General features: G+C 44.9%; 1 protein-coding gene across 8 annotated transcripts in view; it reads right to left on the bottom strand.

The window, feature by feature from the left end:
* The window catches only part of DEPDC5 (DEP domain containing 5, GATOR1 subcomplex subunit), a 117169-nt gene that overhangs the window by 23818 nt on the left and 65405 nt on the right, over positions 1-27946 (bottom strand). For 2 of the 8 annotated variants that reach the window (XM_046640818.1, XM_046640817.1), the window contains exons 26-34: positions 26038-26221; positions 25419-25579; positions 22361-22478; positions 21768-21935; positions 21053-21272; positions 19547-19782; positions 14005-14113; positions 11132-11197; positions 1334-1488 (exon numbers count right to left, since the gene is read on the bottom strand). In XM_046640818.1, the coding sequence (XP_046496774.1) occupies positions 1334-1488; positions 11132-11197; positions 14005-14113; positions 19547-19782; positions 21053-21272; positions 21768-21935; positions 22361-22478; positions 25419-25579; positions 26038-26221 (1417 nt within the window). The remainder of the gene's footprint in view (positions 1-1333; positions 1489-11131; positions 11198-14004; positions 14114-19546; positions 19783-21052; positions 21273-21767; positions 21936-22360; positions 22479-25418; positions 25580-26037; positions 26222-27946) is intronic. The other 6 variants (XM_046640821.1, XM_046640819.1, XM_046640822.1 and 3 more) reach the window with 6 other exon arrangements.

Below are 27946 nucleotides of genomic sequence, written 5' to 3'. Positions count from 1 at the left end.
CCACGCTGTGGCAGCATCCCACATAAAACAGAGGAGGATTGGCACAGATGTTAGCTCAGGGCCAATCTTCCTCACAAAAAAACAAAAAAACCCTTGAAGTGAACTTCCTTCTAATGCCTGAGTCCCTCTACAAGAGCCTGGATGAAACGCTGACCGATCCGTGTGAACATCTTCAATGGCAGAGAACCTAGCTCCTCTAATACAGCCCATTTCCCTGCAGCAGTACCAATTGCTAGTACGTTCTATCATGAAATGCAATCTGTTCTCTGTAATTTTCAGTCATTGGTCCAGATTCATGTCATTTTTGTTCTTCTCATCTCCAATCTAAACATCTCCAGTTCTTCTTTTCTCCCAAAAGCAAAAGAAAACCTGCTGCCCTGGCCTTATAAGCACTGAGGAAGCAGAGAAGTGCACTCCCTTCCTATGCAGGCAGCCGCTCTAATCTCCTCCATGGCCAGAGCTAAAGTCAGCCAGGCTTGATGGGGATATATGTGTGGGGAGACAGGAGAGACGAGAGAAGCCCAGGCCTGGTGCCTCTGAACTGATCGTCATCTCTACTGGCCAGAGTGAAGAAGCTGCAGTGCAGGAGACACAGGTAAAACCAGCACAGAATGTACGACACAAAGGAAACTGAGTGACTGCTGACAGGGGCCAGCCAGGCGAGCTGCCCAGAGGATCTTCTGCTCTCAGATGAAGGGCTGTAAAAATCAAGATTCTCAGCCATTTGGCTGAGGACCGCTCAGTCAGTACAGTGAGGCAACAAGAACAGACTGAGCAGAATTATTCTGAAGCTAACACACCTGGGGAAGGAAATGAAAAAGAAGTTTCTCAGATTTGACAACAGCATTAAAAGCTGGGGCACTTCCTCAAGCAAATGAGGTCCAAACAGCTTCTTCTTCCTCTGGATATTCAGGAATAGGAAAAGAATGGCCATGTTTGGCCACAGTTAGCAATTCATTCACTTTTCGTTCATGTCCTCAAGTGGCACATACTGACTGGACGCTATCACGTGCAAGGCATAACGCCACAGGTGCCACACCAGACAGGATGAACTCATTCTGAGCCCCTCTCCCAAAGCCCACTCCTGCACAATGCCTGACGCTTTTCCATGTCTCTGTGGGAACCTCTTAGCTAGTCTGTGAGGAAGGCAGGGCACAGATCATTAGCCCTATTGAACCGGTGCTGGTAGGACTGTCCGGCTCGGGCTCTCAGATATAACTCATGGCAGAGTCAGAATGTGGGCCTGGGACTCTGGACTCCCAGCCTCCACAGCCTCTGAGGTTAGACCATCCCAACCACCCAGGAGCACGAGTTCAGCCGTTCTGAATCTCACCTGTTGTCACTGAGGTTTGCAGAGGGGAAGCCCTGTTCCCCTGAGTTCTGGGAGTTCCCAAAAGTCTGGCTGTTGCCTCTGTCCACGGATTGGCCTGTGCTTACCCCCAAACTGGTGCTGTCCAACACCGGGGCAGCCGTCTGGTCCACAGACACCTGTAGGAGATTTATAGATTAATAATACCCCTCCCAAAAATTTTTTGAAAGCTATTTAAATACACACTCCTTTCCATTCTTCTCTCATTCCCAGTCCCCACTGGTCCCTGCTGGAAGAGCTAAAGGAGTCTAGGGACCATACTCAGTCTCCTGGGCACTGCCTTCTATTAGAGCAATGGGAATTCCTATGCTCCAAACCGAGGCCGACAGGAGGCCATCGTCCACAGTAAATCCCCAGGACCAAAGAAGTGGCTCCAGCACCTGACTCTAACCATGAGACTTACACTAAAGAAAAATCTCCATAGGAAGATTTACTCAAAATCATTCCTTATGAGACCAGGAAGAACAAGAAAGGTAGCACAATTAGACACAAACGGGTGAATACAGCAGCAGGCACCCTCCATTTACTACCACTCACCCTTTCCCCCCCAATCCTCCTTTCCTGGGTCTGTCAGTGGTAGAGTCAGTCTTCCAACTGCCCAGGTTCAAACCTAAGGGGCATCTGATAGCTCCCTTCTCCAGCTTCACCTCTAAAGAGAGAGGCCTCGTCCTCTGGCCTCTTCCTGTGACTCACAGGCATCTCCAAGTCACACCCTTTCCACCACCTTCACTCAGGTCTCTGCTTCCTCCCACCAGGGAGGGCTGTAACAGTCTCCTAACTGACTCTCCTACCTGCAGCCTCTCCCCAAAAACCCTACTTGTGAGCCACTTCCATTTTCATGTTCCTAAACGACATTTCCAATCCCTTCACTCTGTCATTCTGAAATCTTTCAAGTCTTCCCACAAGCTACCAACTCACAGAGAACTGAGGGTCCTGCACAACACAGCCCTGACCTGTGAGCCTGCCACACTGCCCACCATGCACCCATGCATGCGTCTCCAGCCAAATCCAACCTTGCATGTCTAATCCTGTCCATGTGTTGCCCCACCCTGGGATGCCTTTCCCCACAGCCACAGGCTAAAAACTCATCATCCTTGAAGGGCGATTTCAAGTGCCGCTCCCTTAGTAACAAATGTTTCCTGAGTCACTCTGCCCCAGCCCCCAAATGGAAACCATCTTTCTCTCTGCTTTGGACCTCTACGACCCTCTCCTGGTAGCTGCCGGGTTTTGCTTCGTGTCATGGTCTTTTATCTGTCTCATTCTCTTTTAATCCTGGAGAAGGATTATGACCTGCTCACCTGGAAGGTTTGCACCCCACAGCAAATATATGGACAGAATAGCAAGCCTTCCAGAGTACTTCTGGAAAAATATGACTCCTAGTCCCACTTACATAGGGTTCTTGAGTACCTCCAGAAGGGAGCCTTATATTACCAGATATTTTGTTAGATGATGTAAAACTCACTCCTTCTAAAATAGGACGTCTCAACCTTGACACTGTTGTCATTTGGGGACAGACAAGGCTTTGTTGTGGGAGGCTGTCCTGTGCATTGTAGGATGTTGAGTAGCATCCCTGACTTCTATCCACTAGATGCCAATAACACTCGTTTGTCTCCACCCTGCTCGGCTGTGACAAATAAAAATGTCTCCAGACATAAGCAAATGTCACTTGGGAGACAAAATTGCTCCCAGTTCTGAAAGAACCATTTTGCTCTCCCACACCAGGCTCAATAATTTGCAAAAAAGGACCACACAGACTTTGCTGACACCATAAACACACAGAGAAACACAGCAAGTGGCAGCTTGCAATTACCACCTACCCCTAACCAGCAAGATTTACGAACAAGTACTACACCATAAATTAAATTAGAAGAAGCTAATTGAGAAGGACTAGTCCCAGCTCTTACGCACATAAGAGTAGCTCTTACGTGCTGCTTTCTAGACTCCTGTAGTGGGGTTATCTCTCATCTACCGCATTCTGAGAATTGCCCCACCAGCCTAAACTGCGGGATGTTACCAGAAATCTACATGATTCGTGCAGTTTTATTTTAGTAGGGATGTGGTTAAGGAGTTAGTCTTTAAATCAGAAATTGGCAAACATTTTCTGTAAAGGACGAGACAGTAAATATTTTAGGCTTTGTGAGCTATACGGCCTGTCACAACTACTCAATTGCATGAATAAGCACAAAAGCAGCCACAGACACTGTAAACAAATGGGCATGGATCTGTTCCAATAAAGCTTTATTTACAACAGCAGATGGTGGGCCAGATTTGCCCCAGTTTCCTGACCCCTGTTCTATATCACACAATGTCCATCTTTCAAGAAGCTACACAGAAAGGCATTTTGCTCAGATCTCAACACCAAGAAAAGTTATGCTTCTCCCGAACAACTGGTTCATCTTATCTTATGACCACTCTGAGTCCTGGAACAGATGTTTCCAACATTTCTTTGGCTACCAGGAAGTTCAGAGCTGAATTTAGCACCCAACTCTAGCTACTTTATAAGACTTCATATTATGTCCTATCTTAATTTTTCTTTTCCTGAATTTCCCCATCTAGTCACATTTTTACTCTGGAGGTTACACTTATTTCTATAATCCGCTGGAATTAACTTTTTGGAATAAGATCAGTGATGAACAAAGACAAAGAAGGCTAGACGGACAGAATGGCAGTCGTCTCACAGAGGCCTGGAAAGAGCCAAGTGGAGGGAGATGCTTGGTCTAGGATGCATTTCATTTTAAGAACCTCATCCAAAATCTTCCTTACAGAAGGATTCCATTTAACCTACGTAGATACTCCCCCTTCCAAGAGCTGCAGTTTAATCTCCCCTTCTCTTTTGAGTAGGCTACATTTAGCGACTTGCTTCCAAAGAATAGAGTATAGAAAGGGAAAAATACTAACTTCATAGGGAAGACAGCTGGCAAATACTATATCACCAAGTGATGAAGGTTCACGTCACCAGTGATGTTGTGTGGATCCCATGTACCCCCTGACATGAAGCGATGAGAAGCACACTTCATCTCTCAGGTATTCTTTTCAAAAACCCATAACTCCATTCCAACCATAAGAAGAACATCAGACCAAGCCAGATTCAGAGACATTCTACAGGATATCTAGCTGGGACTCCTAACAACAGTCAAGGTCATAAAAAACAAGGAAAGACTGAGAAACTGTCACGGACCAGAGGAGACCAGGGAGACATGACAACTAAATGCAATGTGGTGCTCTGGATTGGATCCTGGAACAGAAAGAGGACATTAATAGAAAAACTGGTGAAATCCAAATAAAGTTTGGCATTTAATTAATTAAACGAACAAACCCTCATCAGCAATGCCAATCCCCAGGTGTCTCCCACTCTCGCACTCACCCAAAGCTGTGGGAGATGAGGGAGAGAGCGCTGCCAGGGATGCCTCTGAGATTAGCACCAACCACACTAGGCATCCCCAAGGGCCCTCCAACATATGTGAGTGTCAGAGCCCCACTCTCTCTTGCAGGACAATCAGCAACCAGATCTGCCAGCCCTGCTCTCCAACCGTGCCTTGAGGCTGGTAGAGATAAAACACTACTTTGTCTGACCTGGAGACAAAGTGGGCTAAGCAGTGCTCCTGATTTCAGTGTCACCTAGCTCCTTCATGGCACTTAGAGGCATCATAAAGGGACCATGACAGAATCCCATATACCTTCTAGAGCTGGAAAGCTTGGGAATAATACTGGCAAGGAAGAAATATGATCCCAATTCAAAACCGTCCCCCCACCCCCTGCCCATGAAGCTTACCATCCAGGGGTGGGGAGGGGAAAACAGACATTAAATGAATAATGTCCATAAGGTGTTGTATCATCCCTGGATCTCGCACGGCACTTGGCACACCTCTACACCCAGCAGGTGCTCAGGATCTGCGATCTTAATTAAACTGAATTTTCTCACAGGTAAAGCCTCCCTCCTCCATGTCCATCCTAAGCCCTTATTCTGAATGGCTATTTATATTTTTATACGTCACATCACTCCAAAAAAGATGAAGCTACCAATTAATAGACATATAATAAGATAGAATAAACAGAAGAAAATCCAGTAGACAAGGGTAGAAAAAGTATGAGAAAATAGAGAAAACAAAGGTAAGAAAAGTGAAACTCCAGAGTCTAAATAAGGACTTTAATGATATATATATATATATTTTTTTTTTGAGGAAGATTAGCCCTGAGCTAACATCTGCCAATCCTCCTCTTTTTGCTGAGGAAGTCTGGCCCTGAGCTAACATCCGTGCCCATCTTCCTCTACTTTATATGTGGGACGCCAAGCAGTGCCACGTCGGCACCCGGGATCTGAACCAGCAAACCGCCAGCTGCCAAAGTGGAACCGCTGTGTGACCAGGCCAGCCCCTAACAATAACATTTTAAATGCTTAGAGCTGTGCCATGCAATACAGTAGCTACTAGCTACATGTCACTATTTAAATATAAATTAATTAAAATAAAATGTAAAATTCAGTTCCTCAGTCGTATCAGCTACTTTTCAAATGCTCAGTAGCCAGAGGTGACTAGTGGATACAGAACATTTCCATCACGGCAGAAAATTCTACGGGGCAACACTGTTCTAGAGCAAAGATTGCAAACAAAAAATGTCTATAGGGGCTGTAGAAATATACTAGCCTGCGTATTAACAAAAAAAAAAAGGAAAGGCCACAGGCTGCACCATGGCCATGGGACTACTGCTAGGCAGGAACCCAGGCCCAGTGTTTAGCTTATTTTACAAGACAAGACAGAAACTTGGATTTTTGTATGAAATCTGATTTTTAAATATTTCCAACCAATTCAAAAATTTTAAAAACTTAGCAAGGCCAAACATGTTTTCAGGAGCTGGGAAGGGATGGAACGTCTGTCAGGTGAACCGACGTGCTCCTTGCAGAAGTCTTGCATGTAGAGGGTTTAGTTAGGGCACAGGTTGATTAGCATGTCTCTGGGGTCCTCTGGAGGGACTGAGCCCCTGGGAATATGGGGCTTTTGTTGATTCACATCTCCAAAGAGAGAAAACAAATAAAAGGGCAAAAAGTCCATTTTCCGTCATATCGCCTCTGACTGCCACGGAAACTCCCTCCATGTTCCAGGAACGCACTGAAAACTACAGCCCTAACAGCTGCGGCCCCAAAGTGCACTCTGCAGAACGCTGTGGGTCTGTGGTGGCACCTCTGGGGCCATCACAGGGTGAACTGCCTGGGGCTGGGAGCCTTCTCCCCACCTCCCCCCCAAATACTTAAGCCAGAACGGTTCCAAGTTTTCTATAAATTATCACTGGGAAAAACAGGATCCACTTTTTAAATAAACTTCTTTCTGTCTGTCTCCCTCACCAGTATCTCCAAGGCAGTATTTACTCAGCATCACCTAAGTGCCAGGCTAGGTGCTGAAGAACCAACAGTGAGCAAACAGACATGGCAGCTGCCCTCTTGAAGCTTACAGTCTCGTGGGGAAAACGGACACGAACTGAATCACAGTCATACAAACACAAAAGTAGAACCATGAGAAGTGATGAAAGGAGAGGCACTGGAACTATGCAAATCAATGACATGGGATTTGACTAGATGAGCAGGAATTAACCAGGCACAATCAGAGGGAACAGTGTGTGTCAAGGCACGGCAGCAGGAAACCTGGTGCCTACAGAGGTCTGGAAAAAGGCCCTTGTGGATGCAGTACAAGAGTGAGGAAGAGGATGGCAAAAGATGAAACTGGAAAGAGAGGCAGGGCCTCAATCATGTGGGGCCCTTCAGGTCATCATAAGGAGTTTGGTCTTTATCCTAAAGGATAGAAAACCATGTGTTATGGACTGAATGTGCCTCCCCACCCCAATTCTTATGTTGAAGTCTTAACTCCAAGAGTGATGGTATTTGGAGGTGGGGCCTTTGGGAGATAGTTAGGTTTAGATGAGGTCATGAGGGTAAAGCCCCCATGATGGGATTAGTGCCCTTGTATGAAGAGGAGGAGAGACCAGAGCTCTCTATCTCTGTCGTGTCAGGACACAGTGAGAATGCGGGCAGCTGCAAGCCAGGAAGAGAGCCCTTACCAGGAATCGACTGTGTGTGGCACCTTGATCTTGGACTTCTCAGCCTCCAGAACCATGAGAAGTAAATGTGGTGTTTAAGCCACCCCACCTATGGCATTTTGTTCTAACAGCCCGAGCTAATATACCACAGAAAGGTTTAATCAGATTTTCATTTCAAAAGATAAACCCTAGATGCAGGCTGGGGAAACCGACTGGAGAGGGCAACGATGGAAGCAGGGAGACCACGCCAGAGGCTACTGCATGATCAAGGTGAGGAACGGCTGCTTGGACTGTGGGGTGTGGCGGTGATTACGAAAGTGAGTGAGAGAAGCAGATGACTGTAGACACATTTACCACATAAATCCAAGGAAACATGCAGGGCTGAGCTGCTGAGAGCCAAGGCTTCTTGTGAGAGTAACTGCTGAGGGGTCAGGGGGAGGGAAGAGACCCTAACACTGGCTCAGGCCTCAGGTGGCAGGAGCCTGTCTCCCTGACCAGAATGTTCCTTCAGGCTCCAAACTGCAGACAAAAGATAAGGTGAGGCTGACTTCTGAGGAAAATCCCATTTCCAAGTGTTTCTCATGCTCTTTAAATTCTTACATAGGTTTGTGATGATAAAAATCGATTTCCAGAGAGCAAGATACAGAGAGGAAAACTGTGTAACTCTGTTCAGGTTATCAGACAGATAGTGACACATTCATTATCATTAGAATGATGAATGACATAAAGAACCATTTTCCAAGACTGGTGCACAGCCCTGTTACCTGGAACCCTCTGTGCACTGCTATCTGTTTTAATTTTACAGGAACTTCCTTCCCTTAGCGGCATCAGAGTCTGGGGTGATACCTCCCTCCCCTCTGGCCAACCGGAACCCCTTCTCAGCAGGGAGCTGTTCTGAGGGGCTAAAACCACAGGCAACACCTCTGCAACTCGGTCAGAGCTGGAGAGCTTACTTTTCAAGGTCCAACAGGGTCATCCCAGAATTTCAGAGATAAAAGGTGTAGGAGAAGTCACCTAGTCGAAGCCCATTTTTACACACACACTGAAGAGAAAAGAGCTGACTGGCCCAATCAAGCTTGTTCACTAGCGTGTACCCCCACCCCATGACTTCCCCTCCCCTCCTTCTCTCCCTCTTCCACACACAGATACACGTATGGAGAATTTACTATGTGCCAGGGTCTGAGCTAACCACAAAGATGCTTAGTCTCATTCTGTTCTCACAGCAACCCTATAAGGAGAACACAATTACTAGTCCCATCCTACAGATGAAAAACCCAAGGTTCAGAAAGGTTAGCACAGTTGCCAAAAGACTCACAACCAGTCATGGAGTGGCAGGCAGCCTGACACCAGAGCCTACACTCTGACAGTCTTTTAACAAGTAGTCCCCTTCTCTTAAGGAGTTCGTTGTTTGTACTTTTTGGTCCTGGAAGTAGGGTGGAGAGAAGAGGCGGCAGGAACAGGGAGTAGGCGCTCATAAACAGATGTGCAAAACTGACATTGAAGCCTGGCATCAGAGTAATCCTAGTCACAGCTAGCATTTACTGTGTGGCCACCAGACACCAAGTACCACGCTAGTTGCTTTACAGACACGATTCCTGCCTCATGCATTATGAGATGTGTGTTACTTCATCTCCAAATATGGAGGAGCTCTTCTAGTTATCATTGTGTCACTGACATGTAACTTAATGGCACATATGCACTATACGATTTCTTTCCCTTGAAATTTGTTGAAAAACGTTCTATTATTTCTAATCCTCAAAACAATCCTACAAGGAAGTTATTTTTATTTCCTTTTACAAACAAGGAAACTGAGGTTCCTCATTTCCTTACAAATGAGGAGGTCAATTAATGTGCCTACAGTAGCTCTCTGGTGCGATGCCGAGGCCAAGCTCTGAAAGGAGCCATCTGACTCCACTGGCCCCCTCTACTCTCCATGTTGTGTGTTGGAAAACAAAGCAACTTTTATGTTATATATGTTTTAACACAATACAGAATTTTAAAAAGTGAAATTTAATTTTGCTTAACTATAGAGAGCTCCCTTACTATATCTGAGTAGAGATCATTTTTTTAAATTTATGCATCTTTTTACAACACACCTGGTGGTTAATATAACCTTTCTTCATGTGTTCCTCCTAATGTCTCATCTCTATTTGCTATTTCCAATTGTGGGGAACTCGTCCACTGTTGTTCTACCAGCGAAGTCTACCACGTGAAGTTTGTGGACTACCAGAGGATTTATAAAACAATTTCCTCCTTCTGGTTCTGTTGATTTTTCTTACGTTAAATTATAATCTAAATCCAAAACTTTTCACAAGAGGGTCTCTTGTTAGAATGTAAAAGGTTAAAAAATCTCACCCGAGTTTGTTTTAAACCAAAAACGCAGTGTGCCTCTCACTCTTAGAGATCAGAGATTCTTGGATTAGGACTCAGAGGCTCTGTCAGGATTTGCCCAGGTTCACGCAGCTCACTGGGAAGAGGGAGGTGCGGACCTCTCAAGACCTGCACAGACAGGCATGGCACCATCCAGCCTCCTAAGAAAGGGAAGATTCCAGTGTTAACTAATCCCTTTTCCTCCCAGCACAGGTGGGCAGGACGGTGCAGGAGCTTGGCCACTCACTAGTTGTGTACTCTTTGACCAGGTAACATCTTTAAGCCTCAGTTTCCTCATCCGGAAAATGGCGTGATAACACCTGTACCTCACAGCCTGTTGTGAAGATTATGTTTGCAAAAGCCTGTTGCACGGCAGCTGTCAGAGTAGGTACTCAGTCAATGTTGGTTTTCTGACTTCTCCTAAATGAGGATTCCTTAACCTTTGCCCTTAAACCACCCCCCAATCCCATCCTCCTTAGCCTGCCCTGCTCTGCATAAATGCTCTCAACTCTTTCCAATCTCTATAACTTAGTCAATTTCACATACTTAGGGGCCTTGATAAAGGGCAGGGAACCCAGTTTCCCCTCACCTAAGACCTGTCAGAACAGTAATTACGCCAATTACTGAGCAGGGGTCATGAGTCAAGTCTGCTGGTCCTGGATTTAAATGCCAGCTTAACCCCATACTGTGTAAAGCACAACTTCTTTGTCCCTCGATTTCTCCATTTGTAAAATTGGGATAAAACTTCTACTTAATTTATAGGTGACAGTGTGAGGATGAAATAACATAACACTATGTGCATGGCACACAGCAATTCAAGAATTTTAAGGCTCAGAAGGCCCATGGAGATCTGGTCCAAACTCTTTATTTGACAAATGAGTTAAGGGAAGTCCAGAGCTGGACAAGCTGCCTGGGGTCACAGACCATTAGCCTGTGACAAAGTACATGCCTATTAATAAATGTCTGCTCTGTTTTCACCACTTCCTGCCACACTGTTATAAATTTATCTGGTTGCACTGGAAGGAAAAAAAGTAAGTGTTCAGTCCTTAAGTAAGCATATTTCATGGTGCTTATATGGACAAAAATGGCTAACAAGGAAGATACTGCAATGCGGCAGGGAACCAGTGGCAGCTATGTGAGACAGGAAACACGTGAGTCAACACTGAGGTGATCATTTGTTCTCTTAATCTCTTCCACTCCCCCTTTGCCACCGCCAACACCACAGATGAGAATGCACACCAAATTCAATTTCACCTGCCCCTCAAACTCAGTTTCAGCCCAATTCCATCTGTTCAGAGCCGAGCAGAAGGCTTCTGCTGACAGAACAGGCATGCATGAGCGGCAGAGCCCTGGAGTTTGACTGACCTGCGGGTAGAAGGTGGATGATGCTGTGCGTGGGCTGCGGACAAACTCCATAAAGAAGGCCCCATCCTGAAGTCAGAGGAGGAAGCAGCAGCAGCAGGTGCAAGGGAGCGAAGGAATGGAATTGGACCAGTGGAAAATCACCAGGGGAAAGAGAGGGGCATAAAAGAAAAAAATAAAAATAAAAACAAGGAGGGAAGGAAAGAAACAAGGGCACATGAGGAGAATGGAAAAAAAGAGAGAGAGAGAGAGAGATCCACCCAGGAAGACAATATCCAAATGCAAAGCATTAGCAGGAACTCGCACCTTCTTGGGCAGAATATCCTGTCCATGTGGGAGCAAGCACCTGGGTTAGAAAGTGTGTCCAAGCTCCCTCAGGTCTCATCAGAGTCTGGCTTGGAAGCTCACACTCTCCCACATAGCTCTGAATTTCCTTCAGACCTATGTCAAGGGAGAGGAAAAGGCCACAGAGCAGCTTGGTGGGGGTAGGGAGCAGACTTCCGGGGAGCATCCTGGCCTCCCACCTGGCTGGGTGACCAGCAGCCCTCTTGCAGAAATACATAGAGGCTTGAGGTTTTCATTTATGCCTGTTACTAAACACGGCAGCCAGATGAGAGAAGAGGATTCAATGCAGGGAAAGTTCTTACTTAATTTTCTGAGCAAACAGGTGATACAGAAGCAGCAACACCTTCTCCTCCATGGGCTGTATAACAAAATCACCAAGAAGCTGAGACACATACAACATCAAATAGATATGCATTAATTGGGGGTGGGGGGGAGGCGGCCTTCCTGAAGCTGTCTCCCCTCCCCACCCTATTCTTGTGGGTTTTAAGTTGCCATGTATTTGAAACAAAAATTTCATCTTTCTTAAGGGCAAGAAGTATCCTCTTGCCTCTTCAAAATCTTTTTACTTTTTAGGCTTTATTATCACTGAAATTCAGAAATGGCACTTGATACAGCTGAACATCCCTGCTTTCCTACAACTTTTTAATTCTGAAAGTAAAATCACTGAAATATTTGGGTTTCTATTTTATCAATACTGCTGCCACTTCCCATATGGCACTGTAAACTCAAGTAACAAGCCATGGAAACGTGAGGCCGTGGAGATGCAAATTCAGGTACCCACTCCACGCAACCCAAGACAGATGCTAACTGGAGACACTGTCAGGCATTTTTAAGTCTGTCCACCAGGGCCCTTCACTTTGGCCATCTTGTAACACTTTGCTTCTCCTTGATCACTTGGGAATCCACATCCAGCACAACTGATGGCCATCCATGTGGACTTTAGTGTTCAGCTGGAAGATCAGGAGAGTGTTCTAAACAGTAATCTAGTATTTGGCTCTTGGCGCATTTCAACCTTAATCCTTGTGGCTCTGTAATTTCTCTACTTCTCAGTCCTGTCCCTGGTGCTGTTTCTAATCCTCAAAGATGGCAATGAGTCAAGGCAACAGCAAGTGGACAGTGCACAGGGTACTTATGATTCTCATTGTTCCATTTGTGTCCCTTCTCTGCCAGATCACAAAGAAGCAGAGATGCTAATGCTGCTGAGATTTGTGAACATGTAAGTGAGGACAGGGGAAAAGACTCTTCTTTGACCAATAGATCATTCCTTATGCATAGACTATCCTTGGGATTGTACCTAAAGTCGCTGCCTAGAGTTGGGTCAGCAAACTACAGCCTACAGGCTATATTCAGCCACTGGTTTATTAGCCTGTGAGTTAAGAGTGGTTTTTAAAATTTTAAATGGTTATGGAACTATCTACACAATAGCCTTGATCTTGCCTCTTGGCCCACAAAGCATAAAATATTTATTTAGGTTTGCCGACCTCTGGTCTACAGATTATACAGCCTCAGCTGATACTTTTTCTCAGATTTTAATCCCTCCATCCTAGTTGTCTAATTCTAGTAATTTATCCTAAAGAGATACTCAGAGATGTGGTCAAATGATTATGTGCAAGGATGTTGCTTGCAGTATTATTTATAATTGTGATACACTGTAGGATAATTATAAAAATTTATGGAATAATTACCAAAAGTTATTTTTAAAAATCAGACACCATCTACATTTTTAATAAAAAAGTATGTTATAAATGAAGGTCTATCCGCATGATGAAATATTATATAGTTATTTTCAAAAATCATGCTTCTGAAAAACATTTAATGATATGGGGAAATTTTCATGATATGGAAGTAAAATAAAGAAATACATAGATAGATATATGTTGACCACAATTCTGAAAAATAAAATACGTGAATCTCCTTCATCTCTTAGATAAGAGACCAGATAAGAGAATGTACAGTCAGCTCATCCTATCACATCAGAATGGTTTCAGAGTCTGAATTTCCCAGGAGATGGAGTGGACAAAGCCAAGTCTACTGGTCTTAAAAGACAGAAAAAGCCTGATGTATGGGGTTTCCTACCCCTCTACCGCACTTGCTATTCTGTATAGAGGCCCAGAGCATCAGGTTTTGGTTTTTCCCCCCAGGATGCTCCCATTTGACTGCATTTCTCAGGAGCATAAGAAAATTGATGGGAATTTCATTATCAGAGTGAGCTCTCACAGCAGTTGCTTCAGTAACTTTCTCTCTCCAGGAGAGCCAAAGATGTGGCTGAAGGAAGACCAGATGGCCAATTTCAAAGCTCAAGACAATCTTGGGCATTGACCAATACAGTTTAACTTGACTGTTTTATATCTTCTGCATTGATCTAGCAGTTAGCTTCTTTAGAAATATGAGCAGGAAAGTTCCTCAAAAAAACAAGTAACACTTAAGAGGGTTCGGGGTAGAAATCATCCAAATGCTCAGCACATTCAGTCCTGGATTCAAATGACTATTCATTTTACCCTCAGCATTGGGTCTCTGCTGGCCTCCTTTACCTTTCGTGGGCTGTCCACGTAGGTGGGAGTCATGGCAACGCTGCTGCTCTCGGCTGGTTGGGCGGAGCTCTTGCCACCATGCACAGCTGCCTGCTGTTCTCCTAGGGACCTGAAAGGAGGAAAGACACATGACTGTAGCTTGCTCACAGCACCCAGGTGAAGGACGCTCGTTAGCCAAGACGAAATGAAGACAGCTCTGTTGTTATCTTTGAAACACACACTTATGCTTTGTTTCTCCTTCAGGCCCTACATGATACCCTTAATTTCACTCATTGTCCTGAATAATCACCAGTCCTCCATGGTACATCAGAAAACAGCCCAATTTAAGAAGCATCTTGGCAGCACCTGGTGCTTACAGAAAAGTCAAGTGATGTGGTCTGAGTGACTCCAGCCATGAACACCATTTTTTTAATCCTTAAAGATTTGTTCTCAGTTTTTATTAAATGCACCAGCAGAAGCACATTCTAAAAATTAGGGCTGAGTTAATGTGCAGCATAAACTAAACAGGGTGAAACATGTTGACTCTACACATTTTAAGGTTTATATGTTAATCTTTCAAATGTACATCCTTACATCCCTCTCCTCACTCAAAAAAAATCCCCACACAAATCTAACAGACATTATCTTGTAACACAAGACAACTATGGTTTTCTTATGACCTCTCATTCCATCTTGATTCTGATGTACATAAAAGCATATTTTCATGTTTATATTTTCTTTTTCCATACTAAAAGTAACTATGAACTATTATAACTTAAAAGCTCCCTCAAATTAGATTGTTTTAATATATCATTGAGTTTTTCTTTGGTAAGTTTCAGAAGGCTCACCTTATAGACTTAAATGCTTCATTGTTATTGTAACATACTTCTTGCAGTGGACACTGCGAGGTGCCACCCAGAGCCCTCTGCCGTGGTCTTGTTGCCACAGCAGCTGGGCATATTGTCCAGCCAGCTCCGCTGTCAGCCCCTTCAGGGACAGCTGGAGCTGCAGAGCAGCCGTGTTTAAGCTCTCGCCCCTCCCCAGGCTGCCCACAAACAAGTAATCAATGACGAGGTGTAAAGGTCTGGCCATGTTGGTCCAATCAGCTCATCTCTGAAGGCTGTTCTAGTTCCAGAGCTTGAGTGAAGGGGCCTGAGGCTGTCACTGGGCCTGCACTGTATCTCAGCTTCTCCCCGTCCACTCCTGCTTCTTCCTCCTCCCCCTAACAGGTGTTTAGCCCAAGGACTCTCCTTAATAAACATCCAACATGTTAAACTCTGTCTCAGTCTGATTCCCCAGGAACCCAATCTGTGACATTTCTCTAGTCTTAAATTCTGACATGTTTGCTATGGATTGTGAAGTAATCTCATACCAGAGATTAAAAACCAGTTTCCATAGTAACCTGTTACATTCTCTTTTTTCAGTTTTTATTTTGGAAAAATTTCAAACATATAGAAAAGTGAAGAGGATAATATAATAAACCTCTATATACCCAGCCCCCAAAATTATATACTCAGAGCCAATCTTGTTTCATCTATATCCCTTACCTACTCACCCCAATTTTTTGATGCAAAACACACACAGGATATTATTTCATCCATAAAAACTTCAGCATATACTGTATCTCTAAAAGAAAATCACTTAAAAAAAACATAACCACAATTTCATCACAGAAATTATTTTTTAAACTTTCTAATATCAAATATTTCTCCAGTTGTCTCCAAGCATTTTTTTTTACAGTTTGTTCAAACAGAATTCAATTAAAGTCCCTACATTGCAATAAGTTATGCTTCTTAAGTCTCTTTTAAGCTATTGGCTCCTTTTTGTCTCTCCTTATCCTTGCAATTTATTTTATTAAGAAAGTAGCTCATTAACCTGTAAATTTAGAGTCTGGATGTGCTAGTCATATCCCTTTATGGTTTATCATGTTCCCCTAGGCTGTGTACTTCCTGAGAACTACAAGTCCTATCTAAAGCTTTGAGCAGATTTAGGTTCGATTTGGGGCAAGAATTCTTCCTACATGTGTTATGTACTACTGTCTGGAGGCCCATAACATCTGGCAGACTCTCTCTGGAGATGTTTGCTGCCACTGATGATCTTTGCTAGAGCCATTACTAGCTCATTAGAGAGCACACATGGTAATATTCTAGCATTCCTTCTGCAGCTATTAGCTGGAATGTTGAAAAAAGAGACACTTCCCCCACACCAATTACTTGATTGTTCTGAGGTATAATTCATATAGGAAAAGCAGAATAAATGCTTGCTTCTTCCCTTATCCACTTATACCAGACACTCTCTTTCTCTACCACATCACAGTGTTTTCCTCAGAGCCTCCTCCACAAACACACAGTGACTCCCTTGCACTTCCTGAAGGCTGCAGCGGCAGGCCATGACAAGGACAGCAGTGACAGGAAGCCTTGGGTACCCTCCAGTGTCCCTGCAGATGCATCGTCCGATGCACACGTTAATCCCCGTTTCCTGAGCCGCTTTCCACGTGCTGAAGCATGGACTAGGAATCAGGGATTCAGAGACGAGTGAGACCCTGTCCTTGCCTTGGAGGCTCCTGGGTTAATGGCTTGGGGGAGGGGACTGACACAAAATGACCAGTTATATTGTATACATGTATAAGTGGGAACATGTATACATGAGGGCACATTGCCTTCTGCAAAGAGGTGGTCGCCAGCCAAAGTTCCTATATAGAGGCAGTGACAATTGCTATTTGGGGTCTCTGTCTGCTCTGACTCAGCTGTCATCAGGTCATCCTCATCTAAGAGGAGCAACGAAGCCAGTTGATTGGCACCTGCTGCCCAAACTGCTCAGAGCCACGCTGTTAACCAGAATAAAGCCGAGATTCCAGGGGCCTCTATCTTCCATGAGAGCCTGACTAAACGTACAGGCCTACAGATAAAGACTGGAAGGGAACCAGAAGAAATGAACACGGTTATGGTGGGATGGCAGGACTATAGGTGAAATTTTTAAAATTCTTTTTCATATTGCTATAATATTGTTTTTCATGATAAATAAAACTACATCTGCTTGGTGCAGCAAAAGAAAAAGAAAAACACATGAATAAAAAATGCTGTGTGAGCAAACATTATGTAAAGGCCTGGCTCCCTCTGCTCTACCTTCAGCATGGAGAAAAGATCCCATGTCACCCAGGAGCAGTCATCCAGGGAGAGAATAAATCTCAGGTCTCTCTGTCCTGCCTCATGCTGTGGGGCTAGCTGAGTCTCACCCCTCGCCCTGGAGGACACTTCCACCCAAAGCTATCCTTCCTCATCCAGCCTGAGCAGAAAGAGGCTCCTTGGAGAACACTAAACAATGACTCACTGACAAATTAAAATAAGATTCCCCTACCCCCAGCTTCACACCCCTCCCAGCAACATATGTCCCTTGTTCTTTTTTCCAGTGGGAAAGGTTTGTGATTAATTACAGGGAGAACCTGCCAGGCAGAGTTGTGGGGTCTTTCTTTGGTCTGGTGAAGACAGTTCTGAAGAGGACCCAGTGCCCTCAGTAACAAGCCCAACCTATCTCAGCTTCCTCCTCTCATTTGCCCCCAAGTCACCCCACTATGTTCTTCACTTCTCTCCCTGCATCCCTTCCTTTCTACGTCATCATCACCCTCCATCCAGCTTCTGTTGCCTCTTGCCTGAACTGGTGAGAGCCTGCCAACAGCTCTCTGCCTCCTGGGGCCCACCCACCAGGCCTTCCTATACATGGGTCTCATCTCTGAAAACACCACTTCTGCCAAAGACACTGAATGGACAGCTCATGATATTAAGAAATTGCTATAACTTTTTAGGTAAATGATGGTATTACAGTTTTGGGGATTTTTTTCTTTAAAAAAAGAGTACTCATCTTTCAGAAATACATACTGAAATATTATAGATGAAATGATATGATGTCAGAGATTTAATAAAAAATAAAAAGGAAGGTGAGAGCAAGTGGGATATAAATGAAACACCATCAGCCATGAGTTGATAATCACTGAAGCTGAGTGAAGGGTCCACAGGGATTTATTATACCAGTCTACATTTTTATCTGTTTGAAAATTTCCATTAAAATAAAAAAAACTTTCAAAGGATCACTCCTCTTATGAGAACATGTAAGGACAGCTTGGAATCCACTTCCCACACTATCTTTGCAATGGCATCTCCAGCCATGCCTCTGGCTCACTTGATGTTACTTTCTGAAAGCCTAATACATGTATGTTCCCACTGGGCCCAACGCGTACCCTCACATCAGACAGACAAGGTCTAGCCTCGCCTAACGTGTTCAGGGACCCTCAGCATCCATTCCTCCAGCGTTTACAGCTATTGAGCACCTACTATGTGCCAGGCACAACCCACAGCCTCTGCCTGACAAGCTATAGGCAAGTCAGGGAGAAGATGAGTAAACCACTGATGTGGCCCCTCAGCAGAGTGATGGGCACAGGCCTAGGATGCTGGGGAGCATGGGGTACCTGATCTGGCTGGGACGACGAAATTGGCAGCGAAGGCTCGCTAGAGCCAGTCCCAACTGCACATAGCTGTTTCTCCTCTTTCCCACTTCCTCCTTGCCTAAATGCTTCCCTTCCCACAAGGCCAACTTAAATCCTACCTCCCGCGACTGTCCCTGACCTCTCAAGCAAGATGTGTCCTGAGAACGTAGCACTTACTGTTTATGGAGGGACCACACACTCAAATGTTAGAGAAGCTGGTCAGGTAGGTGACTGACGTGCAAGACAAGTCCCAGACCGGAGGGTGTGCTGGTTCTACAGTAAACCAGAGGGCACACGGCCACCATGGGTGGGTATGAATGTGGACCCAATGTTAACTGAGCCTCTGATATTTTAAGCAAAGCTGGATTTTATATATTATCTAAAATACATCATTTTATATATTTAATACAATCACATATCATGTTATGTATATTATATATTTTTTCCTATAAGAATTCATACATCTTCAAACTGAAAAAATTTGGCTCAAATATTTTTAAAATATTTTATTTTTTAGGGCAGAGAAACTACTCTGTAATGATGGCTACATGTCATTATAAATTTGTCTAAATCCACAGAATGTACAATACCAAGAGTGTATCTTGATGTAAATTAACTATGGACTCTGGGTGATTAGGATGTGTCAACATAAGTTCACCAGTTGTAACAAATGTACCACTCTGGTGGGGGATGTTGGTAATGGGGGAAGCTATGCATGTGTGGGGACAGGAGGTATACAGGAAATCTCTGTACCTTCCACTCAATTTTGCTTTGAATCTAAAACTGCTCTAAAAAATAAAGTCTATTAAAAACACAAAATAAACAAAAAACCTACTTTGTGGGCCAAACCAAATGTATCTGTAGTTTAAGCCCCAGACTGCAAGTTTATAACTTCTGGCCTATGTCACATTATTCAAGACTTACGACTTTATTAACCTAGTTTTCTTCTCATGTATGTGTATTTTGTAAATTACAGGCTTCCCACAGATAGAAATCATATTTCATCCCACTCACAAGAGTGGGGCACTGAAAACCCTCGGGGCCTGTAGGGTGGGGCCAGTCTCTCTCTAGCCAGGTACTTACTTCTGACTGGCCTCCATCTCCAACAGGGCAGACAGAGCTGAGGTTCCCTTCTTGCCAACTGGGGGGCCGGTCGACTCAAGGGAGTGCGTGGAAATGGGCCCAGTCATCTGCAAGCCTTTCATGGTGGTCCCTTTCTGAAGCAGAGAAGAGGTGACAAGGCCATCAGCCCGAGTCGGTTCCCTCGGCAGACGCGACTCATGCCCCAAGCGTGCTGCTCCATCTGCTGCCTTCAGGCCCTGGGAATCCAATTAACAAGGTCCAGGAACACAGGTTCTCGGTATTCAGTAAATGCCAGAAAACTGCTTTTCACTTGAACTGAAGGTCCCAAATGCCTGTTGGACTCAAACTGCCTCTTTGAGGTGGTTTATGCATATCATCCCATTCTACTCCCACAACTGCTCTAGGAAGTAAATAATGTTGTACCTGATTTACAGAAGAAGAAACTGAATCTCAAACAACTTAAGTATGTTATCTGAAATCCCAGTGGAGCTGGAATTCAAATTCCAGTTGCCTGACTTCAAAACCAAGGTTCCTTTCACTATACAAGCTCCCCTGGAAATGCTTCTAATCATAAGTAATGCTGTGCACAAAACGCAGCTGGTGTGGCTTAAAGAACACTGAACTTGACGTTAAAAACAAAAAATAAAAACACAGCTGATGATGGAGCACTACTCAGCAATGAAAAGGACTGAACTATTGATCCAAGTGACAAGTTGGATGAATCCCAAAGGCATTAAGCTGAGTGAATAAGGCAGCCTCAAAAAGTTACACATCGTATGGTTCCATTTATGGGATATTTGGAAAAGACAAAAGTATAGTGATGGAGAATAGACCAGTGGCTGCCAGGGGTTAGAGAAAGGGGAGAGAGTGACTACAAAGGGTAGCATGAGGGAGTTTTTTTGGAGTGTTGGAAACTATTCCATATACTGATGGTGGTGGTGGTGGTGTGACATGAATCTATACATTTGTTAAAATTCATAGAGCTGTATACACATACATACATCCATACTGAATCCAAGACCTGTCCTTTATAAACTGGGTGTCCTCAGACATATCCCATAACCCCCATGAGCCTCGGTGTCCTCACTGGGCAGTGTGTGGTTGAATGAATGCCCAAGGGTGCTGGAAACTCTACAAGTGACATAAGGGTAAGCAAGTATTGCTGCTGTTACTCTCTTGTGGCAGTTTCTCCTCAGCAATCCAGCAGCACATCACACAAGCTGCTGCACTCAACACCGGGTCCCACTTCGGAAGCACATGAAGGAGCTGTGTCCTCAGGTAGAGAGGGGTGGCCCTATGCCAAAGAACACTGCCCAGTCACTCTCTGTACTTTATCCCTCCCTCCTTCTCCCTGCACTGGAAGAGAACAGACTGTTTGGGATTTAAAATAAATGCTGGACAGTTGTGGAGTAAATAAACCGGCCAGCAAGAGGCCTCTGAGATAGGAGGAGAAAGTTCCTGCATCCAAGACCAAGCACAGCCCCAAGGGGCCCACGGAGCCCTCACCCGCATCATGCGATCTGAACGATGCCGCCTGCGGATCCGGTTCAAGCCCTCCACAAAGCGGATAAAGCCATCCAGGAGCTGCCACTCTTCCTCATCTGCCCGGGGCCTGTCCCCATAGATGTCACAGTGGGCCTCCCCCTCCGTGATGCGCTTGGTGGCAGTGACACAGGCTGGCAGGAGCAGAAAGCGGGTCCTCCAGAACTTGAGAGACTCGATTAAGCTATGAAGGACCAAAGGGAAAAAAGGCAGTGGTGGTGAGAAAAAGTAGATGATAAAGGCACTCCCAAAGAACATACCATCCCAACCCTCTCCCTGGAGTTGGGGGTGGTCCATCTCCCCATGAGCATGTGTTCACCAGAAGCTACATCTCATAGCTTCATTTAAAACACAAGCTCTGAAGAAGGAATTTGAAGGCTGCTTTCCCTTTATATCCCAGAGACATCAGAATTCTTCTGTGCACCCAGGCCCAATGAAGAGGTGGCTTTTTATCACCACCATCATAAATCACACATAAAAATTAAAAATGAGACACCACAAGTAGTCAGGAAAACGCTAAGAACATGATCTGCACTGATAGTCCATCACCAAGGGGGTTTTTCGGTTTTTGTTTTCTTGTGGTAAAACATACATAACACAAAGTTTACCACTTTAATGATTTTTAAAACGCAGATAAACCCAAGGCAGCAGGATGCAAAGGCAAAGCACGCCCTCTGACCTGAAGTCCTCGGAGCCAGCAGAACAGATATACTGGTCCAAGTAATTCCACTTGTACTCCTCCAGCCGCTCGTGGGAGAACTCCACCCAACAGGAGACGAACTCTGAGTCTGAGTGGGAAGGGCAGAGGCTGTAGGTGTAGTGGATCTGGGCAGATTCATAAGGGTACCTGAAAAATAAAGGGCATGTCCAGAAGTCCCAAAGAGAACTCCTTCAATTCTCCTGCACCTTTTCTGTCTCAATGCACTTAGCACCATCCTTGGCATTTAACCCTTGACCACAGTAACCAACCCATCCCAGGCACTGGTAATGAGATTTCTCAGATCTTCTTAAACTTTCTTATTCTTCTATCCTCACATTCCTTATTTTCAATTGGCGTGTTATGAATCAGGCTAAACATTATAAGCTGAATCAAATCCCTTTTGGAAGTAGGTGAGCTATAACCCTAAATAACCCTAGAAAGAGAAACAGTAACTCCAAAAGGAAAACCAACCACTCAACCTCCTCAGTTTGAAGTATGTGTTATAAACATAATTTAGTATGCGGATGCAATTCAGGACAGTAGCTGAAAACCTTAAATATCCAAGGACTCACTTGGGAAGGTACCGCGTCACTGTGATCATCTTATCCTTCAGTGTCACTTTGTGGAAAGTTCTGCCCATACTCAGCCAGTACTGGTCCTCCTCCTCGGGGCGGTTTCGGGACACAAGGCCTAATAGAGAAAAAAATCATTTTCTCCACCCAGTTGAGAGTCATTCCTTTAACAGGCAATTGTTTCTCTTCCATATAGATTCAGAAAAGGAGAAATAAAAGAGACAACACATTCCTCTGAAGGGCAGTTTCAGGGAAAAGAGTTGTTCTTGGTTAAAGGAAAAAAATGTCCTAAAGTTGGCAGATTTTCCTGTTACTGAACCAACCAGCAGCTGATTAGAGCCTGGGGGTGCTGATAGCACCCAGATGACACCCTCACAGCTAAACAGCCTGATTCCTTGTCCTCTGAGAAGGAAAGTTCTGGAGTAGATGTAAACAGACTGAGAGACAACTGTGGGAATAAAAGGGAACTCGGCTCCACCCAAGCACAGGCTGCTCACCCTGGCATTTGAGGTCCTCACCCCAGGGTGGCAGCCAACCTAGCTTTCTGGCCTGAGCTCCCGACACCCACAATGCTATACCATGTTTCAGTCTTAAAGGAACATTTATTTATTTGCTGTAATTTCCTTCTCCAAATTTGTTCCTGTTGCATCTTATGCCTTCTCTGCCTGGGCCACAATTAAAATACTACAGATCATTCAAGGTCAGTATCAAATGCCACTTCCTCCAGAAAGCTATCAGACCCCAACAGCAGTCTCAATTCTACATACAGGTATGTAGCCCCTTATGTGCATGTCTCAAACTCTTAAAAGTTCCTGGAGGCCAGGGCCCAAATCTTGTCTGTCTTTATATTTTCAGTAGCACCTGACAAAGGGCCATGCCCACAGTCGGTATTCTAAAAATATTTGTTGAATTGAGTTGAACATAGGAAAGAAGAAAATAATGAGGAATTAAGAAAATAACAAGCTGCCAAGAGAGTAAAAATAGTGCCTTGGTGAACAACCAAGCCAAGACAAGATCCCCTGGATCTAGAGATGAAACACAGTCCCCTCGTTCAGCTGGTCACACAGCGGCAGGCAGCGTGGGAGTAGTCAGGAGAAGAGCAGACAGCAGAGGCTGAAAGGATCATCACTGTGAATGTGGAAATTTCCCAGATGATGCCGAGGGAGTGGCAGGCAGGTTGCATATGAGAGGCCAGGCTTTGACTCTGGGGACCCCGGGTTAAACCCTAGCACTTTCATCTGTCAGCTGTGCGATTTTGGGGACCAAATCTCTTTGAGTCTTGCTTTCTGCAACTAGAAAGAGGGCTCACCTCCATCCCAGCATTCCTTCATTCATGCAACAAACACACTGCGGGCAGTCAGGAAGACAATGCCATAAGGTAACGCTCATGAGCATCTTGCACAGTACCCAGATACATCATTCTAAATCAGGTGCGCAGCAGTTTTTCCTGTTTTCACCCAGCATAGCACTCTTCACAATCTGTGATCAAATATATACTTGTGTTTCATTAGTTTAACAGCTGTCTCCCCGAGTAGACCGTAAACTCCGAGGACAGGGCCCATGCTGTTCTACTCACAAGTGAAACAGGGTCCCGCTGACAATCACTAGTCAAAAAATCTGGGATCATTGAGTAGCACAGGCTCACTTATAACGGCCACTTGTCCAGTAATCTATACCAGCATCCTTTTTGGTGCCCAGAAAGTGTCACAATACCTCCTGCCACAGGGCTTTATACCTGTGGCATAACAATCCCTCTGCCTGGCATGCTCTTCCCTCCTCCTCCTGCCTTCCACTCCCAACATGCTTCTCCTAATAACTCATGCACATACTTAAGGTCTCAGCGCAAACATCACCTTCTCAAGGAAGCTGTCCCTGATCCTCTAGACCAGATTATGTCCTGTATTAAATACTCTCACAGCCCCTGGACTTTTATCTCACAGTCTTTTTCACAACATGGAATTACATTTCATAGTTTGACTGTTATTTTTCCCCCACTAGGCTATAAATCCCCCACAGAGTAGGAGCTTCAAAAATACCGTTGAATGAGTGAATGAATGAATTCATATATTTCTTGAACAATATTATAAGCCAGGCACAGTGGTTTCCATTGTGGAGGATAAAAAGATGAAGCTGAAATAGTCCCGGCACTCAGAACGGTTACTATTTAGTAGAGTCTAGAATATAAAAAGAAGGCGACGTGATAAATTTCACTAGGGGCTTTCAAAGAAAATCCAGAGGGAGTCCAGAGCTTCCTCATAAACCATGGGCCTGGACCAGATGGCCATTAAGCTCCCTCTAACAGGTCCACAGTTCTATGATCCTCTGGCCAAAGGAGCTTTAATGGAGCCAAAGGCAATCTCAGGTTTTGAGTTGGGTGATTAGGGGAGCTGGGGGTCTCGTTAGCTACAAGGAGGAAGCAAGAGACTGAGAGTTGCTCATTGATTGTTCCAGGAAGCGATCGCTGATTTCTGATTCCAGGCACCCACACTTAATGCTCTCTGCCTGACTTATTTGAGAAGAGCTCTCCAGAGCCTGGCTCTAACTAAATCAGCATCACTGAGTCTTTGTCACTTCCTACTCTCTGCCACTCATAGTTGACCTATTCTTGCTTCAAGTCACTAAGCTTCTGTGACAAACGAGATGAATCCAGAATAGAAAAAAAGAAATACAAACTTCAGGTTTAGCTAACAGCTGAGAACCTAGTGTGTGTCAGGGACTTTGCTAGAAATAAACACAAGTTTCTGGGACTAGAATATTCACTAAGGACTTTCACAGCTCAGTACTGGCACAGCTGCCTGCTACTCTGAGGTGTTGCCCAAGACAGGCTGTAACACTCCTCATGTCCTCTTCCTTAAAAGGAGAGCTGGGGATTAAAGAGAGTTTTAAGAAAGCTGCACCTAGTGGAGACTTTATTCTTCATATAAAGTAAAATTTAGAAAGAAAAATTTTGTGTTAAAAAACAATTACTCCTAAATTTATCTATTCCGTACCATCTTGAGAACCCACTTGCACAAATTTAGCAGAAAAGAAAAAATTTAAGTCCAAGGAAAAAACTCACCTCGGCTATAGAGCGGGCTGCTGCTCAGCGGGGGTGGGACGGCGGGGTTGGGTTTCTGTGCCTTGGGCTGCACTATGATTTGATAGCCCTGCATGAGACGCTGGCAAATGAACTCTTCAAACACCTGCTGGGCCGTCATCTGCACACCTTCCTCATCCCTCCTGAAAAAACAGATGATTGTTCACGGATAGGCTTGGCCCAGACACTCAGAGTCCACAGCCCCGTCCTCTCCTTTGCTTCAGCCCAAGCCAACCCTGATAACCATTCTATAGTGGTTCATAAAACTAATATTTGTAAACCAGTTTTGGGAGAAATGATCAGTTCAAAGAGATGGAAAAAGAAGGTAGGTCATTTGATACCGAAATGGGTAATCTTAGAAAAGATCAGATTTAGTGTGCCCAGAACAACTACATTAGGAAATATGAGAAAGGACCAATGAGGACAAATGATTAAAGAAGGCAGGTCAATAGAACTCTAAAGAAAAAATTAACAGTTCTTGCATCATAAAATTTCCTCAACACAAAAGGAGGACACAGGTTTGAAAATCCAGTGTTTCAAGACACACCTGGACATACCCGGACCCGCAAACAAAGCCGGGCGCCTCTCTTCTGACACCAACCTGTCCATGTCCGCTTCTGGGAGGAGATCGTAGCAGCCCTCCGTGTAGTCGTTCTGCAGGCCCTGGCGGTCGGGGAAGTAGTCGGTAGTAAGGGGGAGGCACGCCGGAGTAGTGAGAGACTTCCAGTCCACTCCAACTGTGCAACAGAAGCCTGGCACTACAGGGGGAGCAGACAGTGTCAGAACTGCCTCGTGTAACAGGGCACAAAGATGTGTGTGGTCACCAGGGCAGGGGTGGGATGTTGGGGGGAGGGGGTAGTAGTTCACGGTGAAAGGTGATAAAATTGCCAGGAAAGGGAGGGAGAAGAGGAGAGGAGGTTGGGGGAGGGAGAAAGAGAAAGAGAAACAGAGATTGTTAGATAATGCAGTGCACGTGCTTCTCCAATCCCATCATGCAAATGGGATTCACAGCTGATACCTTTCATTTTCTGCTGATTACGTGAGCTACAGCCGCAATGTCAGTGAGGTTACCACAGGGCAGGGCAGGCAGAGTTACATTTCGAAGCAAATCAACATTCCAAAAGCAGATGGGAGGCTGGAGCCCTAGCCTCTCCTGAGGACTGCAGAGAGGCTAGGTGGGGAAAGGAGGAGAGCTCAGCCCGATTTGGGGGCGAACAGCACACCGTAGCAGAAATCAGAATACTTTCAGAATTGCAAAAATAAGTCACAGATCCAAAGGGGTAGGAGGAGAAATCAAGGAAAGATGTCTGGGAAAGTTATGAGGCCAGAACTTTCAGGGACAGAGTTTAACAATCCAGAAATAAAAGCTGCCATCCGCAGAGCAGGCCCGACCACATGGATCTGTTCAAAATTGCCCACTCTTTGGTTAAAGCAGTTCTCCATCTCAGCACTACTGATATTTTAGACCAGATAATTCTTCGCTGTAGGGGGCTGTCCTATGCCTTGAGAATCTTCAGCAGCATCCTTGGATGCTACTCTCTAGATGCCAGGAGCATCCCCTGGTTGTGAAAACCAAAAATGTCTGCAGATACTGCCACATGTCCCCAGGGGAACAAAATCACCCCTGGTTGAGAATCACTGAGAGAAAGTAAGAGGGCAGTTCTCTCTAAGTGAAGGTTATCTTTCAAATCTCTATACAAGGGAGCAATATGAAGCAGAAACACTCCATGCCTTTGCCTCTGAGTCCTGAGGTGGATCCTCATACACCTTATTTCTGCACAGTGCTATACAGCTTACAGTATGACAGCCTGTTCTCTCATCAGCCCTCACATTGCCTGGTCCACGGAGGAGGTATGGTGGCATCATCGACCCCTTTAAACACCTGGCCAAGCCAAACCTCCCAGGGGTTACACGACCAAAAGCTTCTCTGCTGAGGGATCTTTCCACATGTAGTAACAGACACACACTGCTCAGTACAACAGAGTCCCAGTGAACTCAGAGTCAGAGTTAAAGGAGAAGAAGAAAACTTGTGTGCTAAGTCACAGTGGGAAATACGCCCCCTGCAGCACCATTGCCCTGGGGAAGATGATTTGACCTGCAACAGCCCGAATCCCATGGTCTACACAGGTCTTGGGGATTTTCTTCGTTTGAATTTTACTTTATTGTGGTAAGAACACTTAACGAGCTCCATCCTCTGAAATTTTTAAGTGTACAATACAGTACTCTTAACTTAGGCACAATGTTGTACAGCAGATCTCTAGAATTTACTCTTCTTGCATAACTGAAACTTTATGCCCACTGATTAGCAAGTCCCCATTTCCCCTTCCCCCTCAAGACCCCGGCAACCACTATTCTACTCTCTGATTCTATGAGTTTGACTATACGCAGATACTTCAAGAATTCAAAACATAGCCCAGAATAGCCTAATTAATCACCCCAATTTCCCTATATGGCAGACAAGGGAATGAGCTTGTTCCTATGTCCTGATTAGAATCAGGAGCAGAAGGAAG

The sequence above is a fragment of the Equus quagga genome, chromosome 15 (genome assembly GCF_021613505.1).
Source record: "Equus quagga isolate Etosha38 chromosome 15, UCLA_HA_Equagga_1.0, whole genome shotgun sequence".
NCBI classification, from domain to species: Eukaryota; Metazoa; Chordata; class Mammalia; order Perissodactyla; family Equidae; genus Equus; species Equus quagga.
This window is presented reverse-complemented; position numbering and strand designations above follow the sequence as displayed.